This window comes from Tetrao urogallus (genome assembly GCF_951394365.1).
Source record: "Tetrao urogallus genome assembly, chromosome: Z".
Taxonomy (NCBI): Eukaryota; Metazoa; Chordata; class Aves; order Galliformes; family Phasianidae; genus Tetrao; species Tetrao urogallus.
The window spans coordinates 68331992-68343962 of record NC_136816.1 but is presented as its reverse complement, the minus strand read 5'-3'; the positions used below and the strand labels follow the sequence as shown (position 1 = coordinate 68343962).

General features: G+C 39.6%; 1 protein-coding gene across 1 annotated transcript in view; it reads right to left on the bottom strand.

Annotated features, from left to right (window-relative positions):
* Window positions 1–397: 397 nt before the first annotated feature.
* The window catches only part of KIAA1328, a gene marked incomplete at both ends in the record, with an annotated part of 180897 nt that continues 169323 nt past the window's right edge, over window positions 398–11971 (bottom strand). The window contains one exon of the mRNA XM_079548838.1: window positions 398–611. Coding sequence (XP_079404964.1) covers window positions 398–611 — 214 coding nt within the window. The remainder of the gene's footprint in view (window positions 612–11971) is intronic.

Here is an 11971-nt window from a genome sequence, read left to right as displayed (position 1 = left end):
TGTGGCTCTTGAATGTTAGGCAGTTTTTGCAAACTGCTTTAGAGCGAAAAATCGATAATGAAATACACTTCTGATATGAGGCTGGCAAAACTGTGACTTCAATCTATTAGAAAATGTTGTAGATGAAAAAAATTCTATTTTCGAATGATTACTTGGCACATGAAAGATTCAAAAAAAAAAAAATCTTAACGCTTTCTGATTGGTGTATCCCCAAAATATCCTTGCAGCATGATTACTAAATCCAAAATGAAACTAGATGCTAATTAACTGTGTTTTAGAAGAAGGAAGACAATCTGTTGTTGCTCAAATAATTTAAAAATGGTACTTAAAAACAAACAAATCAGAAATAAAAAGGTACTACAAATTCTATAAAAGGGGAGTAGACCAAAGAGCAGTGTCAAATGAAGAAAATCTCCTCCAGCAGCTGTCTCTCTTCTAACTCTCCTGCTCTGCTTCTGGAATCACGAGGGGACTGGCACCAAGATGACGACCTGTGATTCACACGACCAGGCGTGTGCATTTTGTTCTTCTCGTAGGATTCTCGGTAGTGGTGTCCTGGGGCAGATATTGGATTCATAGCTCGAACCATGTCAAGAAGAGAAGCTTCATGCCTTCAGAAACACACAAAGAAATTGAAGATCCATTAAGCATCACATCATCATGTAGGAATTGAATTCCACCTTTCCACCTTCACCATTCAAAGTAGATCTACACTTGTCTGATGGGGTCCATTAGCCCAGAATGAGTTCTGTTATCTAAGTTCCTGTGAGGAATACCAACACAGAGGTGGTGAAAAGGAGGTGAGCAAAGCATGGGTTCTTGGGTTATTTTAAGCTATTTCATCAGCTTTTCCATTTGATGTGTGTAATGTCTTAGTCACACTCCGGAGATTGAGGACTGAAGTCAGAGATATGACAGCCAAGTACACAGAACAGGTACAAGGCGGACCCACACAGGTAATGGTAAAGTGACTTATATGCATGCTGCACTTTTTTGAATAGACCTCTACACTTGATTTAGTTTCCTGGGGATTTGAAAACAGCAGGAGACTTTATTATTATTGCCACAAACTACACGTGCTTCCAGTAAATCTCTATGCACTATATGGAGTCTGTCTGGTGGAAGCACTGAAGGAATATAATCTAAACAAGGCAATACAAAATCAACACTTCAGGCACTATGAGAGGCAAAGGTGCTAGACATTACTCAGGCTGTCCTTTAAGTGTGAGTACAGATGTGGGGGAAGGTTGCAAGCCACTGTTAGCTAGTAACACACACTGAATAATGGCAGTTGCTTTAAACAGGCTTCCTATTAATATTCACACAAGACAAGACCTGATCTAAATACCAGCACAGGATTGATCATTACAATATATTTTCTCCTGTCCAAACCTAAATGTCCTAAAGAATACTGGTTCCACTGCCTCCCTGGGAGCCTGTTCTCTAATATAAGAGATATCACTCAAGAGTTTTACCCCAAAATCACTTTCATTCCATTTTGTTGTTAGCACTGACCTGTCTGATGTTGCCAATGCTGAAATAATTCACACACTTAATAACTTACACACAGAGAACATTATTCACAGCACCCAACCTAAGGTACGAGTGTAACTGGTTGGTCCCCATAAGGTCCCTGCCTTGTAAGCAGAAAGACTTCATCTACAGTGTGAGTAAACATCTCAAGCTGTTTCCTGCTTTGAGTCGCAGAGGAGGAGACTGAGAAGACTATGAAACTAAATCAGCCAGCTGGGATTCTTAAGTAAAAATATTCTCCAGTGTGAATACAGTTTGCTGAAGTGAAAGATTAGCAGAGGTCAATGGAATTCCCAGAGGCAGAGCACAACTAGTGTTGTCCAGCACTGTCATGTGCAGCAGGAGCTAAAGTGACTCTCTTCCCTGAACTAACAAAGCTGTGTGAAATATCTCTCATTAGCTCCAGCAGTGAGAGTTACATGCCAACCACAGTCAGAAAGCTGACCGTGACAAGCTAACCTAAGATACTGAGACACTTAGAGAATTAACTATGGCATTGATAGGTTAATACCGACGTTAATGGCAATCGTTAGTTATGCTCTTATTGCTTCAAAAAGTCAACTCTTTCATTTCCTTTAATATTTATTGTTCCTTCCAATTTGATGGTGGTCATCATTCCTAATACCGCCTGACTCAGTATAACTGCATCTCAGTGCTCTCTCTTCTATTTAACAGTCTGCATTAGTTTCCTCCAGACATACTAGCTTATATTTCATCCAATCAGAAACTCACTTCGTAAAATTCTTTCATATTTTGCACTTGTCTACATGACTTTCTATCATCTATCTGTCCAAATCACTCCTAATAGCCAGAAATGAGTGACTCAAAACAAAAAATTGAGCTTTCATTTTGTTTCAAATGGACTGTGCAAACAGCTAACCTTGCTCCAACGTGATGCCTTACAGTTACTCTAGCCAAGAACTTCAGAAGAACATAGGTAGCCATGCTAAACCACTGCATACATGCCTGCTGTTCGTATTAGCATTCAGAAAGTATCTTCTAAAAACTTAAAGATATGTATAATGGAACAAGCCCTACTGCTAGTGGAAACTAGCACACAGCCATATGAGACTTTCCATGCAGAAAACGTTTTGGAATGAGTCTATACAGATAGACACAGATGCTTTGAACCCAAAGAAAACCAGTTAACACATTCATTGGTTTCATTAGCCACACCTAAAACTTTTTAGATTAATCTAGTCTAGCATACAAATGCTTATCTCCTCTGACTGTAGTGCTATCATAAAATTTCAATTTCTCCGGCAGCCACATTTAATCACAGATTAGGTAGGGAGAAACCAAACCAGCCAGTGCATTTATAGTAAACGTGCAGGCCCTAGATTTCAGCAGTACCTTGGAGTTCATTTCTTCTGCAAGTTTATCTAAGTTTTACAGCATTTCTGCTATCAGGAAGGCTAAATGATTTGGCAGATTACAAGAGCAGCAAATAGCGAAGATTATGTAAAAGACCAGGTGTTGTAAATCAGTCTATTTGACACCACAGTTATATATGCAATAAAGTGAATGAACTCTGCTAACAGAGCTCTATCTGATAAAGAGAATGCTCCTTGCAGGTATTTAGTGTTTAATCCAATGATAATGGCTTGCCCTAGTTTGTCTAGGCAACATCAGACAGCATCTGGCTGGAGGCAACTGACTAGACCTAGAATGGTTTGAAGCTTGCAAAGACAATTTTCTCTCTGTTTATTTGTATCCAAACATTTAAAGAGACACAGCCTGAATGCTCAACTCCTGAAATGAAACTTTCTCTAAAAACTGCATGTGCATTCCTTTCATGATCTGAATAAACGAGCAAGTAAAAACGGATTAAGATCACGCTTTGTAGCATCGGTGAAGTCAAAGCTGCAGCATCAGGCACCTAATGTCAGAATGTTTCAAACATAAAGACTGCTCTGGCAAACTTGGCTTGTGAATACTGAGTGTGTTTTTTTTTATGGAAATTAACAGCCAAGAGTGTCCCAGTGCTGTTCATGCTTCCCAAATTGGAAAAAATCCCGTCTGTTTTGCAGAAGTACCAGCATCAGACATTAAGCTAGATACTGAAATTCCTCATGTATGGACGCTCAGCCAAACAACGAAATGTCCTATCAGCGGACATAGACACTTATGTACATTTTATTTTATGGGTTTTGCCCTTTTAGCAGCATGGAAATGAGGCAGGCAACCGTCCCTTCAAAAACAGTGATAATTCAGTCTGCCTTTACCCTTTTGCTACATTTTTTAGTTTACTGGAACGTCAGCAAGTACATCATAACTGGCTGGAAAACATCTTTTCTAAGCCTGGCTTTGGCATTTTCCCCATGCACATTTTTTCATGTAATTGTCATGAACCTGAAAATTTATGTGTTTCATGACGGGATAATAAAGTTTGTGCAAGTCTGAAAGTTTGGGCTAGAAGTTATGTAGCTGCTTGTCTTTGGAGAAAATAGGCCTAAGCAGTCTTCATAAATTCCACCAGGAGAGGGAATATGATCAGTGGATATACAAAGTGTAATGAAGGCAGGACCACACAAAGTGGGCAGCAATAGATGCAAAGAGAACAGACCAAGGTAAGTAGAGAAGCTCTTCTCACAGTGAAGAAAATTGGCCTTTCTTTTTAATGTACAAAGTAAAACCCCAAATAAAGCTCCATAGAGAGCAGCATGGAGATTCCCAACCTGTCTGAGAGACAGGTAACAAGGATCAACCCATTGTAGCTGTCTCAGTGCGGAGCTGTGTCCTGGTCAGGCATTGCACAGCACGATTACTGTACTCTCCTAATCTCCTGTGTACAATTAATACAGATTTCTGGAAATTTGTCTCCTCAGCTGCTAAAGTGCTTGAGGAAATTATACTGCAAACTTTCAGCATTAGCTTCTAATTAAGTCGGTATCTAGTAAAGTTCTCAAACACTCAATGTCCAAGAGTTTTGTAGTCCATTGCTACGGTAACAAGAAACAGCAGACAGTACTGTGATTCAGAGCAGCTCTCTGAATGTCCCGGTTTTAAAGAAGAAAATAGTATAAAAATAAACACACTCCACAGCATTTCTGTTTCACTGCTTGTGCAGCAGGGAGACAGCGCTCTGAGCATCCACAGGTGCATCGTCCTTTGTGCCGTGCTTCAGACCGGAATGGGAAGGAAAGCGCGCGCATCTTTATGACAAAAGCAAATGTGGCTGTTGCTCTGGGAACCATAAGACCATTTATTCCTAGGACGGTTGCTGAGAAATCACCTGAAACCATTTAGCATTCTACTTAAAAAAAAACACGGGGCAACCGGAGGCAGCGGTCCTGCAATGTATGGTACCTACAAAATGGTCAGTTGATGCTGAATGATGCACAGAACTCAGCTGATGATCAGAATATTAGAGAAAATGGTGTTTTTGAAGGGAACATCAGCACATCAGGTGGTATCAACCACCTGAACAGAGATGTTCGTTCATTTGTTTAGACTTTTGGGATATGTCGCTGAATTTTTAATATTTCTCTATTTCCCATTGCTGGTAAAATATATTTCTTACATGCTGTGCAATTTTTAAATCACTCTATTGTATTTCCACTTTGTGCGGTCCCATTTAACTAATAATATCATTCCCTCCTTCCTGTAAAAACAGCACAACACCAAACAAGCTTGATATTTGGAGGAGCAGGAGTTTCCCCATGAGGCAAAATAACTAAACTTATTAGAGTCATAAATACTCCGGCAGTGAGATATATGTATATTTCTTCAAACAAGCACTGTCAGATATTATTTGATCACTATGTTCAGAGATATCTTTTCATTTACAGTCTCTGAAAATTTATTCTTCAACCATAAATGTGTACAAAACACAGAATGTCTCTTCTGCAAGGTGATGGCATTTCAACAAAGCATACTGGCAATACGGTTTTGGAGATTACTAGCTATATAGGCTTACTTTATTTAACTATATATACCAGAAGAAATAAAAAGGTTTATTTTTATACTACTGCTTATATTTTCAACATAAAGTTCAAAGTGATTTACTAATGTTACATGAATTGCCTTTGAATTACAGTACAGTATTGTGCCCAAGTACAAAGCCCAACACTATTTTGTATTCATAAAACATCATCTGCCTCCAAGCATTTTACAAATGCTAAATACGGCTAAAAACACATTCAAGGGGTAGGGAAAAGACCCGTTTTACAGAAAAGGAAACCAGGCTTATTGCTATTATAAAGCAAATGTCAAATCCCTACTTGATTGGAACAAACAGGGCAAATAAAAGCAGCTTCCACAGCAGACAATACACATGCAGATAGGGAAATGGCCTCAGTGGTCAAACAACCCCAAAACCTGAAGACAACACACTAGCAATACAGTGTGAGGTCATATGGAAAATACCAGCTGTATTGACTCCTTACCCATCCAGAAGCTAAGCCAAGCTCTATAGAAAAAAGGCTGAGCTCCATCCAAACAAGTCCTAGCTGCTTTCTGCCATCTTTATTCTTGTGTCCACAATTCTCACACTAGGGATGATGGACATTACATTCCTGGCTGTCATTTCAACAGTCTGTTGTTCACAAATCTGTCCAATTTATTTTTCATCCTTCAGTTTCTGCAATATCCCGTGGCAGCAAGCATAAGATGTTTGCTGCTATAGGACACCCTCTTGCATGTCCTCTAGTTTCATGCTTTTAAATGCTTTTAAATGCTTTTTAAGGATTGACTGCAATTATGTGATAGCATCTGATGAACAACAGTTACACTTTAAATTTATCCCGCATCTGTACTATTTTGCAAACTTTGTGAGTATTCTCATTCAGTCTTTTCCTATCCAGTGTCAACAGCTTTTCAGTCCCTCTTGGTGCAGCAGTTGCTCCATCCCCTTGATCACTTTAATTGTCCCATGCATCTTTTCTAGCATCCACAATCTCTTGCTTGAGAGGCAGAGACCAGGAGTACTCAAAGTGCAAGTACACCAAGGCCTGTGTATCTACAAGCTTTTGTGGAGCACTGAGGAGCCTCTGACTTCACAAATGGCAAAAAAACAGCTCTTGAGTTCAGTATCAAATAGGCACACTGTTGACTATTCTTTTTTGGAGTTTCTTGCCATATGCATGACATTTGACTACTCGAAAGAACCCTACAGACATTAGGTTATCCATCTAAAAACATTAGGTAATCCAGAATATTTCACTGTTCACCTCTTGCTCCAATTTACCGATGAATAACCATTCTGACACTGAAACACCCTGCTAACAACTCTTCCTCATCATGAAAAATAAACATTAAGTCCCTTTGCCTGTCATCACAAAATCAGCAGTAAATACAGAGAAGGACTTTCCCCTAATCCTGCATAAACCTGGATGCCTTAATGCTGAGTCTTGGCAATGGCCTTTTGAGAATCCAAATATGTTATGTTCAGTGGACCCTCTTTGTGTCTCTAGATTTCCTGTTTCATGAAGCAGAGGTCTTACGTTCATTCTTCCTTCTCTCCCTCCCTGCTGCACAGAGTATAATCCAGGTTTTAGCCATCATGCTATCTGGCCCAGCAAGCTTGAGATGAACATATCAATGAACACCAGAAACTAGTTGGATAGGAAATGAAAGCTGAAAAGAGAAACTGATCTTGCAGTCATTCCCTGAAAGCCAAGATAGGGGACCTTGCCTTTCATGTGACCTGATCTTCAGTGACCAAATAACACCCTGGGGGATAATCCCTTGTATTGACTCCTCAAGATGCTGAAACCTCCCAGAAATGAACACAGTGAAGTGCAATCTTTGAGCCTAAGGCATCAAGAGGATGAAAAAGATTAAACAAGGAATCAGAGACAATGGGACTGTGCCAGTTAGCCCAAGATTCTCATTTCACGTTCATGTGGTTTGGGACTCAGAATTGACACTTCACCATGGGAAACAGGAGGAGGCAAATTAAGCAGTGCTGTACTTATTTAAAACAACTCCAGGTTGGGACAACTCCAGGTTGCCTACAATGGGTCTGTATTTTCCAAAAGTATCTCAAAGTTTCTCAATTCTTAAAGAAAAAGATCAGACTGAAGAATAGTTCAAAGCAATTAAAAAAAGATCTAAGTCTTTTATTTAAAATACATCACACAGTGTAAAACAGAATATATTTACAATGTCCTCAGCAAAAGCCTCCCGGAGTGCTGTAAAACCCACACCCACATAATAGAGAGCTTATGGTATCAGAGACTTTAAAGAATTCTCCGAGGCAGTTTTCACAGAATCATAACCTAGAGAAGGAAAAGACTTATTAGATCATCCAGCCATCTCCCCGCTGACGGAGAACAATTCCCTACAGTGTGCTTCCTAACACTTTTTGCTAACAATCAGCCCCTTGCTATTCTCCTTGGGAGGCCATTCCACAGTCAAATATATCTCATGCTATCATTACCATTATTACTTATTTATAGGCTACAGCATAACCTAAAGGGCCTTGGTAAGGATTCGGGGATCCGACTCCACAACCACCTGTAAGAGTAAGCATTCAAAAGAGCAGACAGTTGCACAGATTTTTGCTTTGGAGTTTGGTAGGAGGAAAAACTATGCAATGCATATAAGAACATACTACATGAACACGTTTCTGATACTCAGCTACAGATAGACAAAGAGGTTTCTTCTTCCTCCCAGTTTCACACTCCACTTTTGGTGCAAATACTCCTTAAGTATTTGAATAACATTACATTCCTCCCTTCTGCTCCAGTCTCAGACAACATTTATCTGAGCCACACATATTTTAATCTTCTCTCCTAAATCAATAACCTCTTGCACAGCAACAGATTTTGCCACTCTCCTCCTGTCTTTATCAGTGTATTTCTAGCAAGCCACCACTCAGAGACCAGAACCACGTTCCCCTGGTGTGATTACACAGAAGCCAAAAGGAGACCAGCTCTCTCCAACAGTCAGTCAGCCAACGGCTTTTTTGCAGCCATTTCATGGCTCTTGTGCCCTTCCTAATTAGTGTGACACGCTGCAGTGTAACATGTTGCTGTATGCTGTAAGACCTGCTAATCAGTGAAAGGAATGCCTCGTTTTGTAGGGTTACTATTATCCCTACATCTTCAGGCAAAAGGCATCAGAGCCTTTGCATGGGAGAACATGAGAACCAAAATGAGCTATGCTCAGCAGCACTATGGGACAGTAGTAAAGAGCTACAGAGGGCCTGGTCTTTAAAGAGGCTGAGTACTGCTGGCTTAACCCTGTCTTTCACACGCCAAGCAGAGACGGTATGCTACAGGATACTGAGATCCACATCAGCATCTCAAACTTTTGTCCTAAGTCAGAGCTGATAAGAGATTTTTCTTTTGCAGTTTTCACCCTGGCTTCACCTATGATAACATCCAACCAGCTGTTATTACTGAAATAAGAGTTACTGCTGCTCTCATTTCTCATTGCTAAACAGGTCATTTTCACTTACCGATAGTCAGAGACTAACACCTGCTTTCTCACCTTTCCACAGTCTGCCTCAGTACTTCCAACCCTCAGTTCCCCTACCTTTTACTCCTGGTAACTCAGCCTTTTATGTTATTTTTTCACCGGACTTTCACTCAGGCTTTGCTGCCATGTTACCAACCTGTCAAACTGAAAGGACTGCTTTATTGTTTTTGTCTCTGTGTGCTTTTAGTACTTAAAAAACAACAAAAAACACAGATCGTTTCTTTTAAGGCACAGCTGCAGGCAGCTGAATTGGCATAACTGAGGTTGTAATAATTCTGGAACAGGGAGAGTGAACAAAGACTTGAGTGCTGGGAAGTAAAGAAACCTTTTAAATCATATCTGCTAGTGACAGAAGAATAATTTAGAATGAAGTTTTTAGTATAAAAGAAAGAAATTACAGAACCATGGAACTACCATGGAGTTTAACAACCACCTCTGCAATCACTCTGTTTGTATTGTCCTTCTCTCCCCTCCCACACACCCATTTCTGTCTCATCAAGTCTGAAAGCTCTTCAGATCAGAAAATGAACCTCAGTCTATGTTCAGCACTGGAGGCCCTGATTCTGCCGTGATATTACATAATAACTTTGCACTTCAGAGCATGCTTAGCTTTTATTCCCTTTAAGCACTCTGTCATCACAGCATATCTCCTGCAAGATCTTCACTCTTTATTGTTATGGGCCAAAACTAAGCTGTCATCATATTTTCTGCCATACCTCCTCCCCCTACTTCTCCTGCCTTAACAGACTTTTTTCTCAAATTTTTTTTTTTTTTTTTTTTTTTTTTTTTCTCTTACAAGTTTGGCCCCAAGCATTTTTCCCCTCAAAGCAAGCTCTAATTCAATGAATCATCTTTAAAATTGTGCTTTTTCTTTTATAATGTGCTAAAGCCCCTGACAAAGGGTTTGCATATGTATGGTACAATGAAATTCTGCACCTCCACTCTACCATTCCAGGTCTTGCTCCTTGGTTTTGATTTCTTTTTCATGTTTCATCTCTTTTTCCTACTGTGCTTTCAGCAAAGCTAGGACAGAATAGCATGGAAAATGCCCCCATACGGAGGCTAGAACTTTGCAGGTACTTTGTAGGTACTAAATAACTTAACAAAAAAATAATTTTAAGGGGCATGGCACAGGGGGAAAGAATGGAAAAAAAAAAATCTGCTTGCAAAGTCCATAATCATTTACATGGATTGGCTATCTGCCTTTCTTCACAAGCTCAGTCCAAATTCCCTGCTTGCCAGATAATAAATCAACTTTTTGCTTCAATTGTACAGTCACTGGAAGATCTGCAGAGTTTTAGGTCAAGCATTTATAACCATTTTATGATTCCAAAGTTTCTTACTTTGTCATTTAGTTACTGAACTGTGAGCTTTCATTGACTTTCTAAGCATTGTGGCAAGAACTGCTACTAGCTGTGCAAGATTTAAAACCTCATTGAGCAGAGGAGCAAAATCAGGGCTGTGGTAGTTTTAAGTATATATTGGGGTGGAATTGTGACCCTATGGAAGCCAATGGAAGTTCTGCCACTTGCTCATTGGGGCTGGGCTACTTCCCTGTCTGCTGCAATTTGTTGTGTAAGGATGAATAGGTACTGCAAAACCTCTATTTGACACCTTGGAAATGAGATGCCTCAGTGAATGCTTGGAAATTATTTATTTTACCTTTTTCTTTTCTTTTTTCCTTCTATCCTGGTGAAATATTTTATACACAGTCAATTGCTGTACCTAAACACCAACTCTTCCTGTGGATCTGTATTATACTTCGCCTCCTGCTTGTCAGCTTAATTTCTTCTGCTGTGGCATGGAGTGTTTAATAGCAAAATCTAGCACTCAGATTCTTTTGTCTCTTAATTATCTCTGCCCTGTCAGCTGTATCAGTGAAAACAAGTTACCATTAGACAATTCAGATACCAGTAAACACCAACTTGTGATAATATAGAGTCCTGTATTGCTGTCATTACAGAAAAAAACTGTTTCAGGGAGGTTCAAAAAAATTAAATAAGCCCGGCACTTCTAAATGACTGAAAATCTACAGATATCTTAATTATTCTTCAATAGCTTAATCATTCTGAAGAATCATGATCCTGTATAATGGCCATTTTAAATGAGAGGTTTGCTGCTCTGCACAGTTGCCACTGCCTTCTAATTGTGAATTAAAGCATAACTTAGCGTGGCTTTATGCCAGCATGATAGAAAAATTTACAGACACTAACTCTGGTTGAAATAGGGGGAAAAAAGCAGTTAGATTTCTATAAGTAATAGGAAATCACTCACCAAGTTGTACTTTAAAACAAAACACTAGAGCTTTAAGTTGACAAACTGACTTGAATTAAACCACACAAAAAAGTGCTTGCACTGTAAATCTTGCAGGGCAAAAGTGATAGTAGGTTATCATTCTGTTTATTAGCATGCACTTTGCAGAGTTCAGGGCAAGTATGGATACGCATTCATTCCATTTTATGCCGCACATTACTGAAAACACATTTCCCATAAATAATTCATAAATGCATTGTCTGAAATTTCAGATTCCAAAAATATAATGTGGTTTTCAACTTTATGGTTGCTTGGTGTTCAAAACAGAAATAGACAATGGAATGGATGGACTTGGCAACCCTGATAAGAACCCATCAGTCAGAATTGCACTCCAGAGGTAAACGCAAACATCTTCCAGTTCCTGCTCCATGGGTGCGTGTGTTAGCAGTCCCTTGGTGGGGAACAGGAAGAGAAAAAGAAAGGACAGAAGTAACCAAGTAGTGAGCATAAAGTGACGGTCAGAGACTTGACTTTAAAAAGCACATTTTTCAGAAAATAGCGTCCTGATCTTCTCTGATCATGAGCTGGATGCAGAAGAGCCAGGAGGAAAAGATCACTTCACCAAATACTGTGATGAGGAGCTAATGGGCTGAAGCTGCCAAGAAATCCAGAGGAATTTAAATTTGAAGTACAGTAATAGTTAAAATACAGAGAATGGACGTATTTTGCCTTGTGAAAAGCACGTCTTCTGGCCAGACTA